This window comes from Chlorocebus sabaeus, chromosome 7, assembly GCF_047675955.1.
Source record: "Chlorocebus sabaeus isolate Y175 chromosome 7, mChlSab1.0.hap1, whole genome shotgun sequence".
NCBI lineage: Eukaryota > Metazoa > Chordata > Mammalia > Primates > Cercopithecidae > Chlorocebus > Chlorocebus sabaeus.
In genome coordinates this window covers 128,264,610-128,290,508 of record NC_132910.1, presented here as the reverse complement: position 1 = coordinate 128,290,508, position 25,899 = coordinate 128,264,610, and the positions used below count along the sequence as shown (strand labels likewise).

The 25,899-nt window shown below is 35.5% G+C and overlaps 1 protein-coding gene across 2 annotated transcripts in view; it reads right to left on the bottom strand.

Annotated features, from left to right (window-relative positions):
- Window positions 1-25,899, bottom strand: part of LOC140712050 (uncharacterized) — a 234,225-nt gene that overhangs the window by 74,940 nt on the left and 133,386 nt on the right. Inside the window, exon 3 of one of the 2 annotated variants that reach the window (XM_073017736.1) lies at window positions 12,657-12,727. In XM_073017736.1, the coding sequence (XP_072873837.1) occupies window positions 12,657-12,727 (71 nt within the window). Of the gene's footprint in view, window positions 1-12,584; window positions 12,728-25,899 lie in introns of those variants that run through there. The other variant, XR_012093507.1, reaches the window with a different exon arrangement.

Sequence of the window (25,899 nt, the reverse complement as noted above, 5' to 3'; positions counted from 1 at the left end):
AGCACTGTCCAGTAGAATTTTCTGTGATGATGGAAATGTTTTAGACCTGTACTGTTCAATCGGGAAGCCAGCAGCCACAGGTGACTCTTGAGCACTTAAAATAGGACTAGTGAAAATGAGGAAACGAACTTTCTATTTTATTAAAATGTAATGAATTTAAATTTAAACTTACGTAGTTACATGTGGCTGGTGGCTACCACACTAAAAGTATAGACGAGACATCTTAAATGTGTTCATATTTGTGTTTGTGTGTATAGTGGTTGTTAGAAAGGATAAATGGAGTAAGCTATACTTGCAGCATTTACTTAAGAGGTGAAAAACCTCCCAAATCTCTTCCTCATTTTAAAGCCATGTAAGAGTCGTGAATCACATCTCCTGCGGCACCTGATTTTGTTTATATGCTGTAAAACTGAAGAGAAACTACCTTTCAGGCTTGGTAAGGGCCTTACTACATTTAATATTTATTGTATAATTATGGCCTTAGGTAAACAGATAGTAAACAAATAATATAATGTTCCATTTTCTCAATATTTAAATATTTGTGTCTCTAAAATATGTAATGTAAAATCTATTTAAGAAACTATTTTCAAACTGTCCTGTTTATAACTTACTTTCTTTTTATCATCTAATAAATAGCAGTTATTTCTTCTTCAACTCTACTCTTTCTGCTCCTTCATATTATTCATAGTAGATACCATTTTTAAACTAAAATGAACAGAGTCTATCACAGAATTTTTAGTGTAACAATTCAGTTTTACTTTTTACACTATCAGTATGCCGAAGATGAGTAAATACCTTTGAAGTTGATTATATCTTTTATATTCACCAAAATGTTGTCATTACACTAAATGATTTGTAACAAGGTGCAAGATACCTAAATAAATGCATTATTTAAAAATCTTGACATCTGTTAAAAAATAGATCATTTTTAAAAAATCAAATGTCAATATGTTTTTAATATTAAGAGAAATGAGGTTAGCAAGGTTCAATATATGATGGTTTTTTCCTTGACATTTAACCCATCATATTAAAAGCTACTTCAAAGGAAAGAAATATCAGCTTGTCACCTGGAGATTGAAATTGAGCTGCTCTAAGACAAACTGCTGTTTCTTCCCTATGATGAAATTCATAGAACGGACAAAAATGTCAGGATAAAAATAGGCCACCTGGGGAAAAAAAAAAGCTATCAGGAGAAGAACTATAGCTGTTGTTATAATTACAACTAAAAATCATTTAAAAGCCAGTTATTTTTCCCTAGTAGCACATGAAAGAACATTTAACACATTGATTTATATTGTTAAATACTTAGGTGAGAAGAAACTGTGGTAAGACTATCCTTATGGACGGTCTGTGGATTTAATGTTAATAAAAGATGAATCATGGATAACATGGCATTTTAAAGAATGGCAAATATTTTAATTCATAATATACAAAGGACATACCACAAGCTGGCATTTTCAAACTCAGGATAACAAAAAGGAATATCTATATCAATATTAAATACCATGCAAGATGTTGAGAGGTTGGATGCCAAAATACACATATCTTATTAGGTAAATCTCTAAAAATGCAAGAGTGACAGAACACTAAATAAATCTAATGAGAATTAATAACTTGCATTTTCCCATAATGTAAAAGTTATCTTGACTAAGCACTTAGAAAACATTATTACTTTTAAAAAGCATTCCCCCAAAAAACTGAATACTGTTAAGTATCAGCCTTTTCTCCTTCTGTGAAATGGAAGAACATGAATTTGTGAAGGTTTCATTAAATTTAAATACTGTTAGCCACTGGCCACTCCATATTACTAATTGCTCAGTTTTGAATGTTACATGCTAAGAAAACTATTAGCTACTTTTATGGATACTTTATAATGTAAGTTAGATTACATTATTATCTAATGAGATTTTAATCCTTGGGAAGTCAATACAAGAATCAGTTATTTTGGATTTTACTTAACAATTTTAACATCACTTTGTTAAAAAACTCATTTTTAATTATTTAGGAAAATATTATATAAGATACTTAACTTTATTCTACACTGCTTTTCCAATCAATATTTCTCCAGTAGACAAATAATGCAAAGAGAGAAGTTCAAATGAAGTATGGGCCTAAATCCAGTCTGACTTTAAGAAAATAAACAACCCTCAAAGTATAATACACCTGGTAACTGAGATTGGCAAAACAGTCCTTAATTTTATAAATGTGTTGAATCTGAACGTCAACAGAAAAACAGGGACTGTGGGGAGGGAGTGCTTAATGGATTGTTTTGAACTGTACATAAAATATGTTACAGAAAGTCACCAACTCCTCAGAAACAAAGAAATTAAAGTTAGTTTCATGCAGCGAAAATACTGGCAAGTAATAGAACAGAATGGCAGACTTGAAGTTGACAGAAATGTTTTACATATTCATTGTGTATTGGATAGCATTGTTAAAACACACAAAGAAATTGCCTTCTCCATACATTATCAATTCCATATTCAAACATGCCTAATATTTTAAATCTTCACATACAGAAAATTTGAAGAAACAATGCTCAACAGTCTACTGTTTGTAAAGGGATTTCCAAAAAAGAGATTGATAGTAGAATAGGATCTGTCTGCATGACCAATTTTACTATGCATTAAAATAAAATTTTATTTAATTTTTATCTGATGATATTTGATTTTTACCACAGGTTCAAATAACTGAATTAAACATTTCACATAAATCATGACACATATTCATCATCAGTCTGAAAGTCACCATTTTGTTTTTATTTTATTATATATTTTATCTTATATTTCTCACCTTCCTCCCTGAGTCCTACCCCCATTCATCTATCGGTGGAATAAATGCTTGATTTCATGTTTTTGGTTATGTTATTTTCAGTATGAGAATTTTTTCTAAAACAAGAATAAGGTTTTGTGAAGGTACTTGTAATTATGACTATGCTATCAATCTTTTCTTTTCTATTTATTTAGTCAACATGAAGTTTTTAAGATCAGACATGCTGATTATGAAAACCATTGACATGGTTTGGCTCTATGTCCCCACCCAAATCTCACCTTGAATTGTAATAATCTCCAGGTGTCAAGGGTGGGGCCAGGTGGAGATAATTGAATCATGGGGGCTGTTCCCCCATACTGTTCTCATGATAATGAGTGAGTTCTCACAAGATCTGATGGTTTTATAAGCATCTGGCATTTCCTCTGCTGGTACATTCTCTCTTTGCCTGCCGCTATCCACGTAAGATGTGACTTGCTCCTCCTTGCCTTATGCCATGATTGTTAGACCTCTCCAGCCATGCGGAACTGTAAGTCCAATTAAACCTTTTTCTTTTGTAAATTTCCCAGTCTCAGGTATGTTTTTATCAGTAGCATGAAAACAGACTAATACAACCATAGTACGTAATCAACACATTTTGCTTTTATTCATTCCCCTAATAATAAATAGCTATGTTGCCTCCAATTACCTATTTCCACACACATACTCAGAAATGTCCCTGCTTGGAATGGGGGCAAGATTTTTCCAGAATAAAATAACAAAGATCACATTGTTGAGTAGTAAGATATAAGCATTTGTAAATCCACCACCATGTAATTTCCTCCAGAAAGCCTGCACCAGTCTATGTTTCCACAGGCTATAGATGACAAGCATCAGTTCTCCATATTCTTATCAATATGGTTTCTTTCCCATTTCGGGACTCTAATAACTGTGAAGTAGTATTTTATTTTGTGTTTATCTGATTACTAACGTGGTTGCACATTTATACACATAATTTTCAGTCATTTTGTGCCATTTGTATCCTTTGCCAATTTCCTTACTAATTTTTTCATCTTTTTGGTTACTCGGAAGACATTCTTTGTATAGTTTTAATATTAAACCTTTTGCAAATATCTTCTCCCAATCTGTCGTCCATCTGTTAATATTTTTTGTAATATTCATTGCTGGAAAAATATCCTGAATTTTTATGTTGATAAATCCATGGCAGTTAAATCCATATATATTGTGCTTTTAAGGTTCTGTAATGAAGTCTCCATAGCCCCATTATTTTTTACAGTTTTACTATTTGCATTTAAATCATTAATCAATCTGGAGTCCTCCTTTGTATATGCTATGAAATAGAAGGCCAACTTTATTTTTATACTTTTTAAGTCTGTTTTCCCAAAACAATTTATGAACCATTCAACCTTTTGCCATTGGAGATGATACCGCTTTCATCTTTATCTAGTTCCCAGATCAAGAGGTCTGTTCTTGAACTCTATTTTGTTACATTGATATTTTCACTCTTTATTTCCTATAATATTATTACTTAAGCTTTGTAATACATTTATATATCACTAAGAAGATATCCTGTTTCTTTTTTGTCAGCTGACTTTTTCACAGATATTTTTATATCTGTATATTTTGTATATATGTATATATGTTCGGTTACTCAAATGTACTACTGAATCTTTATTGAAATTACATTGAACTTATATGTTTATTTTGGAATAAAAACTTTTATATTGTTAAATACATAATAGATCTCCACATTTATTTAGGTCTTCATTAATTTCATTTATTACAATTTTAAAATTTCTACTATAAAGGTTTATAGATTTATTTCCAAAGTTAATTTCTACATACTTTTTAAATTTTGTTGCTATTGTTTTATATTACATTATTTTTCATTTTGGCTGGCATTACTTATTTAAATGAAAGCTGAAGAACTGAGAAAGTTGACCTCATGTTTAGCAAACTTGTTCAGTTCTCTTATTAACACTCATTATTTGTTAATTCTACTAGAATTTCATGCAGATCACATCTCTGTAATCATCAAGTTTTACTGTTTTATTTTTTCTCAAAATTTTCAAAATCCACATTTCTTTTACATGAATTCCAAGGAATTATCCCTAATCTCAAGTGACTGATTGAAATCCAATAATTAAAATTGGATACTTGTTTTACTCCCGATTTAAGATAATGTGTCTACAACTAAAAAAAGTCCAGGACCAGATGGATTCACAGCTGAATTCTACCAGAGGTACAAGGAGGAGCTGATACCATTCCTTCTGAAACTATTCCAATCAATAGAAAAAGAGGGAATCCTCCCTAACTCATTTTATGAGGCCAACATCATCCTGATACCAAAGCCTGGCAGAGACACAACAAAAAAAGAGAATTTTAGACCAATATCCCTGATGAACATCGATGCAAAAATCCTCAATAAAATACTGGCAAACCGGATTCAGCAGCACATCAAAAAGCTTATCCACCATGATCAAGTGGGCTTCATCCCTGGGATGCAAGGCTGGTTCAACATTCGCAAATCAATAAACATAATCCAGCATATAAACAGAACCAAAGACAAGAACCACATCATTATCTCAATAGATGCAGAAAAGGCTTTTGACAAAATTCAACAGCCCTTCATGCTAAAAACGCTCAATAAATTCGGTATTGATGGAACGTACCTCAAAATCATAAGAGCTATTTATGACAAACCCACAGCCAATATCATACTGAATGGGCAAAAACTGGAAAAATTCCCTTTGAAAACTGGCACAAGACAGGGATGCCCTCTCTCACCACTCCTATTCAACATAGTGTTGGAAGTTCTGGCTAGGGCAATCAGGCAAGAGAAAGAAATCAAGGGGATTCAGTTAGGAAAAGAAGAAGTCAAATTGTCCCTGTTTGCAGACGACATGATTGTATATTTAGAAAACCCCATTGTCTCAGCCCAAAATCTCCTTAAGCTGATCAGCAACTTCAGCAAAGTCTCAGGATACAAAATTAATGTGCAAAAATCACAAGCATTCTTATACACCAGTGACAGTCAAACAGAGAGCCAAATCAGGAATGAACTTCCATTCACAATTGCTTCAAAGAGAATAAAATACCTAGGAATCCAACTTACAAGGGATGTAAAGGACCTCTTCAAGGAGAACTACAAACCACTGCTCAGTGAAATCAAAGAGGACACAAACAAATGGAAGAACATACCATGCTCATGGATAGGAAGAATCAATATCGTGAAAATGGCCATACTGCCCAAGGTAATTTATAGATTCAATGCCATCCCCATCAAGCTACCAATGAGCTTCTTCACAGAATTGGAAAAAACTGCTTTAAAGTTCATATGGAACCAAAAAAGAGCCCGCATCTCCAAGACAATCCTAAGTCAAAAGAACAAAGCTGGAGGCATCACGCTACCTGACTTCAAACTATACTACAAGGCTACAGTGACCAAAACAGCATGGTACTGGTACCAAAACAGAGATATAGACCAATGGAACAGAACAGAGTCCTCAGAAATAATACCACACATCTACAGCCATCTGATCTTTGACAAACCTGAGAGAAACAAGAAATGGGGAAAGGATTCCCTATTTAATAAATGGTGCTGGGAAAACTGGCTAGCCATAAGTAGAAAGCTGAAACTGGATCCTTTCCTTACTCCTTATACGAAAATTAATTCAAGATGGATTAGAGACTTAAATGTTAGACCTAATACCATAAAAATCCTAGAGGAAAACCTAGGTAGTACCATTCAGGACATAGGCATGGGCAAAGACTTCATGTCTAAAACACCAAAAGCAACGGCAACAAAAGCCAAAATTGACAAATGGGATCTCATCAAACTAAAGAGCTTCTGCACAGCAAAAGAAACTACCATCAGAGTGAGCAGGCAACCTACAGAATGGGAGAAAATTTTTGCAATCTACTCATCTGACAAAGGGCTAATATCCAGAACCTACAAAGAACTCAAACAAATTTACAAGAAAAAAACAAACAACCCCATCAAAAAGTGGGCAAAGGATATGAACAGACATTTCTCAAAAGAAGACATTCATACAGCCAACAGACACATGAAAAAATGCTCATCATCACTGGCCATCAGAGAAATGCAAATCAAAACCACAATGAGATACCATCTCACACCAGTTAGAATGGCGATCATTCAAAAGTCAGGAAACAACAGGTGCTGGAGAGGATGTGGAGAAATAGGAACACTTTTACACTGTTGGTGGGATTGTAAACTAGTTCAACCATTATGGAAAACAGTATGGCGATTCCTCAAGGATCTAGAACTAGATGTACCATATGACCCAGCCATCCCATTACTGGGTATATACCCAAAGGATTATAAATTATGCTGCTATAAGGACACATGCACACGTATGTTTATTGCAGCACTATTCACAATAGCAAAGACTTGGAATCAACCCAAATGTCCATCAGTGACAGATTGGATTAAGAAAATGTGGCACATATACACCATGGAATACTATGCAGCCATAAAAAAGGATGAGTTTGTGTCCTTTGTAGGGACATGGATGCAGCTGGAAACCATCATTCTTAGCAAACTATCACAAGAACAGAAAACCAAACACCGCATGTTCTCACTCGTAGGTGGGAACTGAACAATGAGATCACTTGGACTCGGGAAGGGGAACATCACACACCGGGGCCTATCATGGGGAGGGGTGGGGGGGAGGGATTGCATTGGGAGTTATACCTGATGTAAATGACGAGTTGATGGGTGCAGCACACCAACATGGCACAAGTATACATATGTAGCAAACCTGCACGTTGTGCACATGTACCCTACAACTTGAAGTTTAATAATAATAAATAAATTAAAAAAAAAAAAAAAAAAAAACCCCAAGAAAAAAAAAAAAAAAAAAAAAAAAAAAAGATAATGTGTCTAGTTAATCTTTAAATGTGATATTTGATGTATATGCATCAAATATTTATATTTACATTCTATTTTGGTATAAGTTTTTAACACATTAAGGAAGTTTCCATATAATTTTATGAGAATTTTAAAAATACACAATATGGTAGAAATTCAACTTTATAAATTGTTTCAATTTTTAAAATATATAATGAGCTTTATAAAATTCTTATTCAGCATCTATCAAGATATTTATGTGATTTTTACTATTAATGGGTGAATTAGAACATTGAAAACTTTTACAAAGTGAAAATATTCTTCTATTCTTCTATTTATCATAAAGCACCTTTTAATATACTTTTGGATTCAGTAAGCTAAAAATGCTCACATGAAATTATTTCCATTATGTGTGTGACGAAGTCCTAGGAAATGTATGTCAACCACTCCCATAGCCTATAGAAAGCTAGACTCGCCTAGCAACATATGCACACATATGACCTTAGCAGACCACTGGCCTCCAGCTGGTGAAAGAGAGAATCTGACCTAGGTTGCAGATAGAGGAGGTGATTTATTTTAGGAGAAAGTTGTTGGTCTGCTCTAAGTCTCAATTTCCCCACTGGGAAGAAGTTAGGAGTGTTTTAAGCCTAGAAAAAGGGCTTCCCGGAGCCCTGGATATTTAGGAAAACTGTTACCCAGGGTCTGACAAAGGCCTATGAAATAAAGGCAAGAGGCCATGGTAATGACAAGAAAGTACTGTGCAGAGAAAGCACAAGCAGCCCTGGAACCAGCTAGAATTCTCTCATCAGCAGGGGCAACAGCATGCAGGTGGTTCTCATCAGCCAGCGAGAGGCTACCTGAAAATAAAAATTTGCCTAAGAAATTTTAAATATGCCAAAGGACCAAGCAACCCCAACAGGAGGCTGGACCACCCATTGTCAAGCGGCTTAGGGAGAGATTATCACCTGCTTCCTGGGAAGTGTGACCACATTTTCCAACAGACACCTTCAAAGGACTCAAAAAGTACTTGTGGCCTAGTGCGGTGGCTCACACCTGTAATCCTAGCACTTTGGGAGGCCGAGGCAGGCAGATCATCTGAGGTCAGGAGTTCAAGATGAGCCTGGCCGACATGGCAAAAACCGTCTCACCTAAAAATACAAAATTAGCAGGGCGTGGTGGTGTGCAACTATAAGCCCAGCTACTTGGGAGGCTGAGGCAGGAGAAGCGCTTGAACCTGGGAGGAGGAGGCTGCAGTGAGCTAAGATAGCACCACTGCACTCCAGCCTGGGTGACAAGAGTGAGACTCCGTCTGAAAAAAAAAAGTATTTGCATCAAAGAATGAGTAAAGTATACACAGCCTCCAGGGTCAGAGGAAATCAATATAAAGAAGAAAATTTAAATCAATCCCAGGGAAAAAATTTGTCTTAACATTTAGGTAAGTGTGTCAGCATTCAATTTTTTCTGTACATACCTATATGTGTGGGTTTTTAAAATTACTATTAGAGAAAATACATATAATAGATATATAGAAAGAATATAGAAAAAACATGCAATATATCTACAATAAACTTGAGTTTATATTCTTTATGAAGTACAGAATGCTGTACATTTTACCCAGAACTCTTATCATAGGTGTTTTACTTATTAGTATTTTATCTAAAACCTGTTTAACATTTAAATTGACTGAGTAAGAGTTGTCAGGTTAAAAGCAGAGAATGACCTTTTCTTTTTTTCTCACTACTGCTCTTTCTAATTTTGAACTGTTCTTATTTATCCCCGAATGAAATATTAGGCCGATCTGACATTTTTTCCTAGTTACTCTCAGTTATGAAGAAGAACTCTCATTTTTCAGGGGTATAAAAGTTCTTTTCTGCCTAATATCTGAGTATCAACCTCTTATCCAATTGAAATCTTTTCTCATCGTCTTCCCCCCAGTCTCAGACAACTGGGAACAGACAGCCAAATTCTTATTTCCTCTCCCACAGATTCCTTGGCGACCTTCTGTGGCTGGGATCTCTCACCTGTAGCTCCTATCCCAGACACATCCCTTCTCCAAAGCATTAACACACGCCTGCCCCTTTTTCCTGGCAGTCCACCTGATATGGTTTGGCTCTGGGTCCCCACCCAAATATCATCTTGAATTGTACTCCCATAATTCCTGCGTTTCTGGGAGGGACCCGGTGGGAGACGGTTGGATTGTGGGGACGGGTTCTCCCATGCTGTCCTCGTGGCAGTGAGTAAGTCTCGTGAGATCTGCTGGTTTGATAAGGGAAACGCATTTCACTTGGCTCTCGTTCTCTCTCTTTGCCTGCCGCCATCCACGTGAAGATGTGACTTGTCTTCCGCCATGATTGTGAGGCTTCCCCAGCCGTGCGGAAATGTAAGTGCAACTCAACCTCTTCTTTCTTTCGTAAATCGCCCAGTCTTGGGTATGTCTTCATCAGCAGCGTGAAAACAAACCAACACACCACCCCACGCTGACTCTTCTGTTAGTACAATTTCCCAGGTGGGTGCTTTTGGTAGCGTCCTGTTCAAAATCAAGTCCCTCAAGTCCAACTCTTTTCTGTTTTTGTGTTCTACGTCTGGCCCAGGGTGTCTTCGCCCCAACATCAGTGGGTGGGTAGCAGTATCCCACTCTGGCCATCTCTCCTCTTACTCTGCCAGTGATGATACACCCTTGAGACTTTTTTATACCAGAGTCAGGTGCCAACCCAGTGTCTACAGAAGCACGAAGCATACATGTCAAGATTCCTAAGTGCTTTTCCAAAGGCCCTCCTCACATGGCTTCAAAAGAAATACTCCACTTTCCCAAAACTCTTTGTCCAGGGAAATTCCCATTTTTAAAATGTCTTCTAATGAATTCATTCATTTTTATATAAATACATCATATATAAAATGCATCTAATAATTATTAAAGGTGTATGATGGTCTAGTGGTGCAGAGTTTTAGGACGTGACTTTTGCAAGTAATTTATGGATGGTCTAAAACTCCATTTGAGAATAAGATAGCACTTGGCCACCACAAAACTTTGCCTCTATTTTGGTGCTTCAGCAAAAACTATAAAAATAAATATTTGTTAAGCTCTTTAGATGTGATGTTTAAAGTTGTTCAATACATAAATTCATTAAATGTATCACTAGTTATTTTCTCCATGCCTTTGTATGATGGAGGTTGTCTTTATATGCTTTGTACTCATTCTTTTATATAAAAAAGTATATTGTTTATTATGCACCAGTCACTGTACTATGAACTAGAATGGTAGTAGAAGATAAAGCTGAAAGGCCCTATGCTCACACAATTTACATTCCAGTAAGGGAGGTTGACTTAAATAAATAAACAAATAAGTAGTTTTCTGTTAGGTAAATACTGTAACAAAACTAGATAGAGAGACCGATAGGAGTAAGAACTGCATAAAGTGTAGTTAGAAAAGCACAATGCATTGACATTTAAGCTGTTGTTTTTAAAAAGTGACAGAGGCCAGGTGCGGTGGCTCATGCCAGTAATCCCAGCACTTTGGGAGGTGAGGCAGAGGCAGGCGGATCATGAGGTAAGGAGATCGAGACCATCCTGGCCAACCCGGCGAAACCCCGTATCTACTAAAAATAAAATTAGCCGAGCATGGTGGCATCTGCCTGTTGTCCCAGCTACTAGGGAGGCTGAGGCAGGAGAATCACTTGAACCCAGGAGGTGGAGGTTGCAGTGAGCCGAGATCACACCACTGCACTCCACTTGGGCAACAGAGCAAGACTTATCTCAAAAAAAAAAAAAAAAAAAGTGACAGAATGAGGCACGTATATACTATGGATAAAGCATTCTAGACAAAAGAAAAGCTAATGCAAGAGCTTTGCAAAGAGGCATGTTGTCTTGTTCAAGGAACAGAGGATTGCCAATGTACTTTTGATTATAAATGACAAATCTAGAGGTAAAGCTTCTAAGTCACAATCTCCTTTTTCTTATGATCCATTTTCTTGATTGGTAAAAGTCATATCTCAATCTGCAGCTGGAGGGCAAGATAACAAACACTCTTTTTAGGGCTTTTTTTTTGTTGTCTGCCAGCATTTATTTAATGAAGTTTTGCTAGAAGTAGGCAAGACTGCCACCTTCTCAATTGTACATCTCTAGAAAACTCTGAAACAACTAGAATGCATCCAAGGAAAAAGAATTATGTAAGCTACCAGGTTTAACGATGAAATTTTCTAGACTCTTGCCCATTGAGGTAGGAAGCAGTACTCGACTCTGGAGCAGGGACTTGGAAACTGGACTGGATTGAGGACTAGTTAAAAGGTCCAGGGCATCCGGCGCAAAAGCAACATTACATAAGATATGCCCACCAGCGTGCTACATCAGTTTACCATTGCCACGGCAACACCTGGAAGTTACCATCCCTTTCCATGGCAGTGATGCAGTGACTTGGAAGTTACCATCCTTTTCCTAGAAATTTCTGCATCATCCCACCTTAACTTGCATATAGTTAAAAGTGGGTATAAATATGACTGCAGAACTGCCTCTTGGCTGCTATTCTGGGTACACTACCTATGGGGTGGCCCTGTTCCACAAGGAGAAGTACCTCTGCCGCTGCTATACGCTGCTGCTTCAATAAAAGTTGCTGTCTAACACCACTGGCTCCCCTTGAATTCTTTCCTGGGTGAAGCCAATAACCCTCCTGGGCTAAACCCCAGTTTGGGGGGTTAACCTGCCCTGCATCGCTGTCAAGTTACTCAAATGCAAATGACTGTATTTAAGTAAGAGATTAAACCATAGACTTTAGATTGTCTTTGATTATTAGCACTTTAATTTTCTCTAGGTGCGTGTGTGTAAACTTCATTCAATATTTATAGTGTCTCATTTTCATCAACAGTTTCTTAGAATATAATTTGTTCAGGTTATAAATAATTTTGGCCCTGTAGGAGCTCATAGTCACTTGGGGTGAAGAGAAAAAAAATTGCAGATCATCGAGTTGCAGAGAGGCTGTGCTAAAAGTGAGGAGAAGATGCCATTGGTGTAATTCTTTTACCTTCCTCCCATGAAGAGGTTCCATTTCCGTCCCCTCTTTTCAAATTTGAGCAGGGTTGTGACTGTTTTGACCTGTAGAAAACAGAAGAAGTGATGTTATGTGACTTCCAAGGCAAGATCCTCAGAGGCATAAGGTTTCCATCTGGCTTTCTGGAACCTCTACTATCTGGATGTTCCCTCTCAGAACACAAGCCCTGGGAGCCAGCGGCTGTACAGTGAGAATGCCAAGCCTCATGGGAAGAGGACGTGTAAGTGGTCTGATGAAAGTCCCCACTGAGCCTGCCAGTCATCCCCAGCCGAAGAACCCAACTTGCAGATGGAGAAACCTGCAGATGACTCAAAAGTGTGAGTCACCTCCAGCCAGTCAAGGCTTTCCAGGGTAGGCCCTGATATGGAGCAGAGAAATCCATGCCTGCAATGTGCCTTTACTCCTGACCCACAGAAAGTCTAAGCATAATAAAATGGTTGCCATTTTGTCACTAAGTTTGGGGTGGTTTGTCATGTCACAATAGATAAATGGAATAAAATAAATAGTGATCATATATTTCAGAATTTTCAGATGGCCTTCATTTCAAATATTCAGTAACTTTCAATCCTTCAAGATCCTTTAGATTATCAGATATTGGCCTAAAGCTTTCTTCTGATAAGAGCAGTCCTTAGACCACTTTTTCTGGCTGGGCAAGTTGAGGAAGGCTTCAAAGAGGAGGTAATGTTTGTCAATATTATTGAAAAATTGCCAGATTCATTTCGTGCATTCATGAAATAAACACCACTATTCAGGGCCAATACCTAGAAGCCTTTAATGCTTTGAAAAGCACCTAAAAATCATTTCTCAATTGCATATTATTTGGTCTTCCGTTTTGTCATCTGCCTGCACTTGGTACAAATTCTGTGCCACTCTAAAGGTAATTTTGCAAGGCAAGCCAGTCAGTATTGTGACAGCAGATGATGGAAAAAGGAATGCTGCCTTCTTTTGTCCCTACAAAGAATAAGAGGGAAGGGGAGAGGGGGGCACATGCAAGGATTCTATTGCTTTTTCATCTTTCTGTTATCATTGTCTGTGTCAGCTCCTCAATGTAGGGGGACCATTTAGTCTTTGCATCTACAAAAAACAGGCCATTTTTTTTCTTTTTGCTAACCTAATTTTTGAAAATCATTTAATTGGGCCCAGAGGCTGTGCAATGGAAGGATATGGAGTTTGGGAAAAATAACACCAATGAGTGAACCAGGACATTTTGTGTTCTTTAAGCTTTTAGGAGGACAAGTGCTGAGGACACTGTAACATATTATGACTGATTAGCCGCCAACAGCATGATTTCAGAAAGAAAAGGAAGAAAAAAAGCCAGTTATCATTACACACAAGCAGCTTACTGTCAGTCCTTGAAAATAAAAATTTGAGATAGAAGACAATGAATGCTATATTCAGGCATCATTAGTCTATTCTCTTTATGTAGATTTCATATTAATCTGTTTATTATAAATATGGTTCACATGTCACTTTTCTTCTGAGTATTTCCACTTTATTTTTTCTCTGCCCCCAGATTTCTCAGCACCAAACTCTTAGCTACTATCTTTTCTGACAAATACAAATCCCAGAAGGTGTCTCCTGCCACAATATCACAACTAATTTTCTCCTTTCAATTAAAGGTCACAGTTTGTTTGAAAGAGCAAAAAGAACTGCAAGAAGCATATTGACATTGTGTAAATGAGAGCTGAACATCAAGGAGTGTACAGTTAATGAACAAAAGATCATTGCTTAGTGTCTTAACTGCAGCATTAAGGCTTCGTATTGAATTCACGGAAAAGGTGATGTGACAGAGGACAAATGGGACTAGGTGAGAGGCTTCACCTTGTTCCGTGGGGGCTCCAACCTCCTCTCTCTATTACTTCCTATGTATTGTTTTATTCTCAGAACTTAAATGTCTATTTGAGGGGGAAAAATGCATTCTTCTGTCTTGTGCAGAGATATATAGTGTTTATAAAATGTGTACTGGTTTATATTATTAAATACAATAACTTGCATTTTTATCCAGTGGGCTAAGAAAAACATATTTAAGGAGAAAAGGCCATTCTGAAGCACATTTTTAAGTGTTAGGGCTATTGATTCGAAGACTACATGTTTTAAGTGTGTAAATATTAAATGTGAATATAACTATATTTTATGATTTAGTTGCTAATAAGAAAGCAGAATGATAAACATCTAAGAGGAAATGTGTAAAAACTGAATTGCAGGAATGTATTTTTATCTTAGGTCAAAGAAAAATTACTGAAGATACTTGTTAAAGATGATAAGGAAGACTTAATTCAAAATGAGCTACCACAATGGGGGGTGGAGCAGATGAGAGACACTGGGCTTAACTGCGGATACAATAAGAGAAAAGGATTTATAGCAAAGGAGCAGGGTCAGGGTTGGTGGATGGACAATTACTAGGAAGTATGGTAATTATTTGTTCAGCTGACCTAAGGAGTTTTGCTGAAGACAGGCCAGGTGATAAAATTCAGAGAGTAGTCAGACCAAAAATTGGGGGTGGAGGGGTGCTTTCGTAAATTGACTCAGCAGGATTCTTGCTAAAGCTGGACAATGCAGAGATGAACACAGAAGCCCAAAAGTCAGGGCCTAATTGAGAAGAGTTCAGAGGATCCTGAAAAGAGTTTGGTGAAGGAGAGAATCATTGTCACATAACAATGTTTTTAGTTAGATACATACGTTGCAGTTAGTTATGTTGATAGAGTTACACGTGAGTGTGAGTGTGTGTACATGTGCATGTGTAGGTATGTGTTTGTGTTTTCCATAAAGAGGACATAAAATGTATTTTATACTGTAAATTTCAGTACGTATCTTTTCATTGGAATGTCAATTCAGTGTTTGCTAATAGCTCACAGATTTATGTTTGTGAAAAAAGAAATACTGGTTGTTAGAAAAGGAAGTTGTTATATTGTTTTCTGAGATTAAACAGTTACAAGGTACATAGAAATCTTTAATGCAAACTTTATGCTTTAATCCTTCATAAGATTTGACTGTCAGCTGCCAGGTATACATCATTACCAGCACTGTAGTAATCAATTTTAAAATATTTTAGTGTTAGGAGAGATTAATCATTTGTTTAGGTTTTATAATTTAAAGACCCTAGGTGTATGTTTTAATAACCACTCATGTAAAATTTAAAAAATACAATTTCTACTGATCCAGTACTAAAGATGCTAATAAATGAATAATGTGTATTAAAGTGCACATTTTAGAAAAAGTGAACATTTCAAAAAGGTTAAAAGAACAATTTTGTTATATCATCTTTCAATGTTCATTTAATTTCTATGGATCATTCTCCTTACCTATAAAAATTAAGGTTTCAATTAATATGCCTTTATCTTTATGGTGCTATTGCTAAAAGTCAATTGCTCACATAAATATCCTTTGTCTAACAATTAGAGACAATCTGTTTAGTAACTGACAAGTTCAATCTTTTGATTAACAAATTAACTTTTTTGAAAATATAGATATAGAGGTAATATACAAATATGTGACATAAGCTTTATCCTAAAAACACTTTAGCATTTACCTCAAGTGGCAAATCTAACACACATGAAAGGATCCCAGACAACATAAAATTAGAACAAATGTGCATTAGATGAGATACAAAAGCTGAGAAAGCTCACAGGCAAAGGAGATCAAAGACTTTTTGTGGCTAAAGCTCTCCCATCTGACAATTCAGGATGTTTAATGCTTTCTGTTAACCATCTCATTGTAAATGTATACCTAAATTCTTACTGTAAAGATGTAACTACTGTTAGAAATGAAACTAAGGGAAGTTCATCTGTTTTTCATTTTAAGAAGTGTTCATTGACAAAAATTAAACAATTTCCTTTGAAAAATGTGATTTCACTTACATTTTTTAATGTGCAATTTGCAAAAACAGAGTATTAGTAATAAATGAAACATTCACAAGTTTTGGTGTCACAAAGATCAAAGAGAATAAGGCAACTCTTATTTGTTAGATTTTCACACTCAGATTTAGAAAGTAAATTATTGCGGCACTATTCACAATAGCAAAGACTTGGAATCAACCCAAATGTCCATCAGTGACAAACTGGATTAAGAAAATGTGGCACATATACACCATGGAATACTATGCAGCCATAAAAAAGGATGAGTTTGTGTCCTTTGTAGGGACATGGATGCAGCTGGAAACCATCATTCTCAGCAAACTATCACAAGAACAGAAAACCAAACACCGCATGTTCTCACTCATAGGTGGGAACTGAACACTTGGACTCGGGAAGGGGAACATCACACACCGGGGCCTATCACGGGGAGCGGGGTGGGGGGAGGGATTGCATTGGGAGTTATACCTGATGTAAATGACAAGTTTATGGGTGCTGACGAGTGGATGGGTGCAGCACGCCAGCATGGCACAAGTATACATATGTAACAAACCTGCACGTTATGCGCATGTACCCTAGAACTTAAAGTATAAAAAAAAAAAAAAAAAAAAAAAAAAAAAAAATTATTCTAGAGGAAGGGTTTATCCCTGAAAGGACAAAAAAGATTTCCGAGTCTGAGTAATGCACACTGGTTGAGAAGTGATAAAAGGTTCTTGTTTGTTTGTTTGTTTGTTTTGAGACGGAGTCTCGCTCCATCACTCAGGCTGGAGAGCAGTGGCATAGTTATTGCAGCCTCCACCATTTGGGTTCAAGAGATTCTCCCACCTCAGCCTCCCGAGCAGTAGAGATGGGATTTCACCATGTTAGCCAGCCTGGTCTCAAACTCCTGGCCTCAAGGGATCCTCCTGCCTTGGCCTCCCAAAGTGCTGGGATTACAGGTGTGAGCCACCACGCCTGGCCAATAAAAGGTTCTTTAGACAGAGTTCACATTTTTAATATGGGCCAGCAGTTCTATAATATGGCCCTTAAAATTTCAAGGCAAGAAAATTTAGATAATAATTCGTTATGTGATCACTTCGAGCAAAAACTCAAAATACAATGTTTAACTTACACAATAATAATAGTGGAACTCTAAGCATCTGAGAGCCTAGCAGGATGAGAGTAGATGGAAAATACATCAGAGAGGACTTTCTACCAATCTTCAAAATTAATCCAGATGAGATCTTACTGTGGAGAAGATAACTTGGGGCAAACAAGGAAAATCATACGAAAAAAATAGAATGGATCTGTATTAGTGGGGATTAGACAGATGAAATGTGTAACAGGTGGAAAGAAAACAAGAGGACTTTTCATGGATGATCACCAAGTGACTTTCCAGTGCTGAATATATAGGACACAATTAATCAATAAATATTCCCTAGCAAATTCTACATTCTAACATGAAGATACCTAATATCCTAGGGGAACAGAGTGCATGGAATATAAATATGAAACAGGGTCTGAAAACAAAGTGGAAAAATGCTAGTTATATACCACATGAGAGGAAAGTTCAATTTTAAAATAGCCATTTAATAAAATATGAATACTACTTAACACAGATATATCTTAAAGAAAAAAAAATTTAAGAGTTAGATGCATTCATAAAATCAACAGGATACTGTAAAATGTTCACATTTTTTCAATGCCTTTTGAAAAGGAACATAAGAGGCCAATCACGCCTGTAATCCCAGCACTCTGGGAGGTCAAGGCAGGCAGATCACTTGAGGTCAGGAGTTCAAGACCAGCCTAGCCAACATGGTGAAACACCATCTGTACTGCAAATACAAAAATTAGCCAGGTGTGGTGGCACATGTCTGTAGTCCCAGCTACTTGGGAGGCTGAAGCAGTAGGATCACCTGAACCTGGGAGGCGGAAGTTTCAGTGAGTCGAGATCATGCCACTGCACTCCAGACTGGGTGACAGAGTGAGACTCTGTCTCGAAAAACGAAAAACAAAACAAAACAACAAAAACAGAAGAAACATAAGAAAACATAGATTGTACAAAATTGTACATCAAATTATACTTTCTTTGTCATTTCCCAACATCATCTCAGTAATAATAGTTGGATAACTTTAGCAGTTATGGGTAAATAAGAATTAGATTAAAATTGGAAAAGATAAATCCAGTGGACTATTTATGACCCTTCATAAACCATAAGGCACTAACAAATTTAGATAAATGAGGGAGGAAAATGATCACACAAGTTCAATAAATTGTTTAACTGATAGCATAATTGAAATGAATATTTTGCTGTGAGAATGTTTATTACACAAGAAAAGCATGTTAGAGAAAAAGACAAAACTGAGTAAACCTCCAAAACAAATAAAACATACTTCTGTATTAATAAAATGGGGTTTTTGATTTGCTTTTGCAGACTTAATAAAGATGACAGAGGAAATGACTAGATTTCAGGAATTAATTATGTTTGGCCACTGAATGCAATGGAACCAACACTGGAAGTGAATGGTTAATATCACTGTTCTTACTAATTCATTCACAAGAAAGGACAGAAAAGCAAAATATCAAAGGAGCACTGGGAATGACTCTACTAATAGTGCAGACCCTTTGGGCAAAAAGAGACTCAGAAGTGTACTTTACTCAAAAAGACCATTAGACTGTAACTTTATTAACTTACAATATAGGACATGGCAATGGGCACCAGGAGGGATTCTCTGAACCCAGGGCAACAAGAGTACATTCTCCGAGCAGAAGACAGGTGGTTTGCTATCCATTACCCAACTGCTTTATCTCCAAAGGGAAAAAGATAGTAACCTCTACGGTTTTCTGTGTTCACATTAAAATAAAGCATACACAGACCTCAAATTTACTACACTTTCCAAAGAACCATGGATATGTATTTCTTTCACATTTAAATTTTAACCAGATGTAAATAATGCAAAACACATTTTAAAAATTTTTTAATAATTTTTAAATATAAAACAAGTCATATTGTGGAATTTATATTCTAGTATGAATACACACATTAGTGAAAATTTTTTAAAAGATATCAATTTGAGTACATTTTCTATAAATTTAATGTATCATGATATACTATAAATGATATACTATAGTGCTGTAGTAAAAGTCATTTGTAATGGCTCTAGAGAAAAGAACTAGAAATCATATTGCAAATTTAATTTAACTTGCTTTATTTGAAGAAATATTATTTAAGCCAGAAGAAAATTCACTGGAAACATTAAAAAAATCATAGGTTACGTTCTTTATAAAATAGTAATACATTTTCTTTACAAAGGAAAATGTTTGAACCTATTAAATTTAGATAATAGAACAAAGCTTGATCTCAAAGTAAATCAAAGTATAGTAGTAAATATGCCTAATATATGGGTCTGCTAACAAGATAATGTATGGTCATTACAATGTATACTTTGCTAAAAGAAGTAATTTTTTCCAATTATTCAAAAAAGTTAAAATTTTTACTATCCGAACAGGATAACATTACTGTTAATGATTACTACATCTTGGAATTTTCTGGAATAGACATATAAAGTGGATCTGAGTACATGAATTGGTAGGGATAAAGAGGTGCTAGTGCCAGAATAGGTTTATTATGTTGTTACTTATACCTTAAGATATTGCGAATAATTGTAGATTTTTTAAAAAATAATATAGAAAATTACTCTTTAATATTTTTTCAAACAATTCACTTTGCTTTGTAAGGCAAGGAATATCTTCAGGGAAATTTTCAAGTAAGATTAAGCATGGAGACAGACTGCCTCAAAACATTTGCATGTACTTGCAAAAGAGGCATCAATGCAGAGCCTTTGTTAATATTTTCGTTTTAATTACTAGCTAAATTGCACTTATTTGTAATTATGAAAATCAGCACCCTGAAAGTTATTTTTAAAGATTGTACTCTACAGAGAAATCATTGTTGTTGCTGCATAACTAAAACCTTCATCCCATATGCAACACCTAGCATTTAGGAATTGGGTTTTGTGACTTTTCTCCTCATTTGGTACACACAGAAATTTACACAATTCAAAAATTAAATAATCTACTTTATCTGTATTTCAATTTTAACAGTTACATACCAGACACAAGGAATCGAGTCAATTACCTGGCTGAAACTAAATATGTTCGCATTTAATATCACACAGGGTAAGTTATAAAAATTTAGTACTCAATTCTAATTGTTTATTTGGACATGTACTGTCACATGGATAAGATTATATGTGAATTTGTTGGGATTTTGCTGGGCTTAATACCTGGGTGATGTAATAATATATACAACAAAGCCCCAAGACACGTGTTTACCTGTGTAACAAACCTTCACATGTACTCCCAAACCTAAAATTTAAACAATTTAAAAACTACCTGAATATCTTACATTATGAGTAAAGCAACCAAAAAGATTGTCTTATTGATATTTGAGTTTTCTTGGAATTAAAATGTAAATGGCAATCCAGGCAATTTTTGAGAGGCGGAATTTTATTTTTCATCCACATCTTAATTTTTTGAACCTCACCAATTGGTATCTTACTGTGACATTTGTTAAGAGGCTGGGATTATGTAAAAATGTTATGTGTATTTGTGTTTTATGCAGCAGTTAAAAATATGCACATATTTTACACACATAAGCCTGATTTGTTTTGAGGTTTTGGCTCTAAAATGCAGAGATGACTGCTATTCTAAGACGTTGAATATATTTTATTTAAAATACAGCATTAAACTTTCAAGTAAACAATAAGATATACCTTACAATTTGAGAGACAACATTTTATTTTCCTTACACAGAATGCTATAAGCAATGATTTTTGTCAAATGCTATTTGAACATAGCAACACTTACCAAAAAAATAAAACTACTTAGTATTAAGAAATTTGTTTCACTCTTTTTAAATTATATCAATGAAATTCAATCATCTATACTTGAAGGGAAAAAAATCTACAAATTCAAATGTATACACATTCAGAACATGCATTTTGTTATAGTAAATGGACTTTTTAATGATCCATTCAGTGAGGAAAATTTGTTTCCCAGCAGGAATTCCATAGATTTCAAAACTCTCTGAATGCACAATAATAAAATTACTCAAGCTCAGGTATTGCCTTTTTTATTATTTTTAGCATCTGCCATTCTTCCATGAAAGCACATTCATTTGTTCTATCACCTAATTATCATCATGGCAAGTTATGACAAACCAAAGAGATTGGGTAGGGAATCAAAGATAACATGTTTGTTCACAGAAATAATCGTATCTGTTTGCCTTCTTCTCCAGACACCTCTCAGCCATTTTACTATCTCATTCTCTGAAACTCAGACGGAAGTCCAGTTGCATTGATCTGAATCATTCTGAATAAAATCTGCATTTTATGGAAAACTCAGGAATGTGAATATCGAGTATGCCAATAGAACTGACTCTCCAAATTGGGGGATTTTTGAAACTTTATTTTATATATATATATAGTGAAAACACCCCTAAATGTTTATTTTAAATTCCCTTTGTATTTTGCTTCAGTTATGTTTAAATTAGAAAAATGCAATGCAATAGAGCAGATTAACCTGCTTTAGCAAATGTGACCAGGATAGTGTTTCAGTTCATTTCAAGTTATTACCATGACAACTGTCTTTCTCACACAAATTAATGAATAACGTTATCAAATAAATGTATGAAACATCACTGATTTGAATTGGGAAGTTTAGTACCAGTGCACTTTATAATTTATAACAGTCTAAAAAGTGGGTACAATTTGTTAAAGACTACCATTAACATCCCGGCTTTGAAAGCTTAAATTTAGTTATTCATATTAATCAGAAACTCTCATTTATCAATGAAAAATATTCCTGAAATGTAAAACAACAGTACTTTAATGTATTGTTTTTATAATTATATAAATCATCTTTGAATGGCAAAAGTTGATGTGTGTATTTTTTATATATAGGACTCTCAGACTACTTAGACTCTGGAAATTTCCAGAGCAAAATCAAATCAGGAGTGTAATGGAACTTGCCTCTAGACAGCACTTCACTCTGCATTACACACTGCTGTAAGTCATTTAAACATGGGTCAGTCTACAAACGTTTATTGACTGCCACTTGTGTGCCTGTCATTGTGCTAAAATGCGAAGAACATGGAAAAGATATTCCATACCTCAAAGAGCTACAGAGCTACAACCAGTGGCGAGCCCAGCCAAGCAAATCAGTCCCATTTTATTACCGTTGTAAGGAAATATGCTGGATGCAGTGGGAGTAACGAGGAAGAACACACAACCCAACCTGAAGCGGGCCAGGGAGGGCTTGTCATAGAGGCTGGCACCTCCGCTGTCCTTGGTGGCTAAGGTGAAGTAAGGTAGTCTGAGAAGACGAAAAGTTCTGTTGTTGTTGTTCATTTGTTCTGAGGTAACAGCAACCGCATGAACAGAAAGATAACAGGCCTGCAACACAGTCCATACGGCTGACTCAAAATTTGGTGATTTCCATTCATCAAGGCAACAGATGCTTATTTTAATAATTTAGTAGTTTCTATAAGTTGTCTATGTTCTTCATTTCTATATGTGTAAATTTATAAAGCAAAAAAAAAAAACTACCAACATCAACTGATGTTAATATTTCTGTTCATCGTTTTTTCAAGGTAGCTACATAAATTTTATCAAATTGGAGTCATTGGATGTATGTAGTTTGATACCCGGTTTTCAACTTAATATTGCAAACATTTTCACATGCCATTAAATATTTTAAGTTATCTTTAAAAATTGTTTATTAGCAACTGCAAAATATGCCATCATCAAAATGTACCAAAGTATATTGAATTGTGGCCTTCATTTTGGCATTTAGTGATTTATACATTTTTTTAAGAACTATGAAAAATCAATATACATGCATGTATAATATCTCTGATTATCTTTTAACGTAGATTTTGAGAACTAGGATTATGGGGGAAAGAATACATTTTTAGAGATTTTCGTATGCATTCTCAAACTGCTTTCCAGGAAGATACATTCTTACCAGTAGTATATGAGTGGTTTCATTGTCTAAGTATCTCTTATCATACCTATATGTTTATTAGCTGGGTAACTGTTTTATCTTGGTCTAACTTTCCATTTTGAATATCAAAATAAACATGAAGGCTTTTGTTCACATTATATGTAGTAATAATTCTTATTAAGACACTATGACAGCATGAGCTCATGCGTAACCTTAAAACTTAGAAAGAAAAAATCTGATACTTAAAACTGTGTTTTTCAAAATGAGAGACCTTTAAGAGCATAGCTTTTGTCAGTAACTGAGATTTTTTGAATCACTCCTTATCAAATGACTGGCCATGTGCTATATTAATAAAGAAATACATAGCAGAAGTAAAACTGAAGTTACGGAATATCGAATTCACCTTTACTGCTTGACTTTCGCATTCACACTTTTTTCATTATACTACAAATTGAGATTACGTAATATTGAACTTCCTTTAGAATTCAGAATATTTCTTGCTTCAACATAACCTAAAATGGGACAAGTTCTCTTAGCAGATATTTTTTCAAGTCCAAAAGAAGAACTTTGAATAAAGTCTCAAACTCTAGGGTTAATCTCCTTGACTAACCAGTAACCAACAGTATTTCCAACTAGGGTTACAACCATGCAGTAGATTCAGAAATGGCATCAACAATGTTTAATGTCAAAAGGCAGTCAAAGCCAACATTTGCTCTAACTGAGAAAACCATGACATAGGTGCCTTTGTTTGCTGTAGATATGAACAACATTAATTTACTTTGAAGAGATTCTTAGGGAGGTTGCAGAACTCTGGAGTTCTAGAGAATACAAATACCTGATTTAATGTTTGAAGATTCTATAAAACATACATGTATATAAAATTGATTCTATAGAACAAATATATATACACACACACACGTGAAGATTCTATAAAACAAATATACATATATGTGAAGATTCCACAAAACATGTATACCACCATTTGAATCTTATTCTCCTGAGGATAATTAAATTTAGCTTCTGCAAGAGACAGACTTCACAGTTTCCATGGCTTAAAACAACATAGATGTATTTCTTGTCCATCTGAAATCTGATACGAATCCTGTTTCATGTTGCTACTCTGCCATCAGGAACACATGCCTCCCAAGTCACAGGAGAAGAGAGTGATGGCGGAGACACACCTGCTGGCTTCACTTCTGCTGGAAGTGATGTCATTTCTGCTCATAGTTCATTAATCAGAACAAGATGGAAGGCTAGAGAATGCAAAGAAATAGAGGGAAACCTAGGTTTCTGCCATGTATCTCAACTAAAGGCTATGCAATTTAAAAATTTGTAATATGTAGAAGAATTAAGAGGTTAGATCTCTGCCACAGAATGGTTACTAGATGAGTCCTCAATCTTATACTCGAGATTTTGTGAAACATAAAAAGTTTAAGACATAATTCCTACCCATGAAAATCCTAAAATGTATAATAGAGTTAAGGAGTCAATGCAAAATGTATCAAGATTTAAGAACTATTTTTTCTTTGCAGCACAGAAACAGAAACATTTACTATTAAAGAAGGAGATATATGAACAATTACAGTCGGCTTCATAAAAAAGGTGTGTGAGTTAGTCTCTCAAGGACAGGATGGGGAGATTGACATAGGAGTGGGGAAAATAAAGTACATTAGAGGCAAGATGACGGGCTCCAGGGAAAGCAAAGGCAAGAAGGGCTATGACAGCTTCAGAGAACCTTAAGGAAATGGGCCTAATTAGATAGAGAGTACATTTTGAGAAATCGTGGGAAACAAAATTAAATACATGGAGCAGAGAATCTTGTAAACCACACAGAAGAACTTAGAATTGGTACAGTACAAAACTGGGAAACATTTGAAGTTCTTGAGCAAAAGCCTGAGATTTCCTGTTTAAGCATTATACTGCACTTATCTCCACGAGGACATGAAGTGGCACACACAGTACAATATGACGCAAAATTAGGCATCAGGGAATAAAACCAAGCATTGTCTGCTTGACGAATTTAATGGACTTAATGAATTTAATGAAACAGAAGGAAGAGATGGTGCGCTACACACTACTTGAAACAGCTGGATGCTGATTACTTGGCTGTGCCGAATTTCACTCTTCATTTTCTTACTTAAAACAAAAGGGAAAATAGATTAGGTTAAATAATTTTCACTGGTTGGACCAAAAAAAAAAAAAAAAAATCCACAAGACCCTCACTCACATAGGTCACGGTAGGAGCAGTACTTGAGGAAGATTTGTCTGGCATCAGTCTGAAAGGTGAGTTGGAGCAACTGGGCAGGAGAGGTGGACGGAGCAAAGACATAGTGAGGGCCCCTGCACCACACTGGCCAACATAAACCCAAAACACTATAGT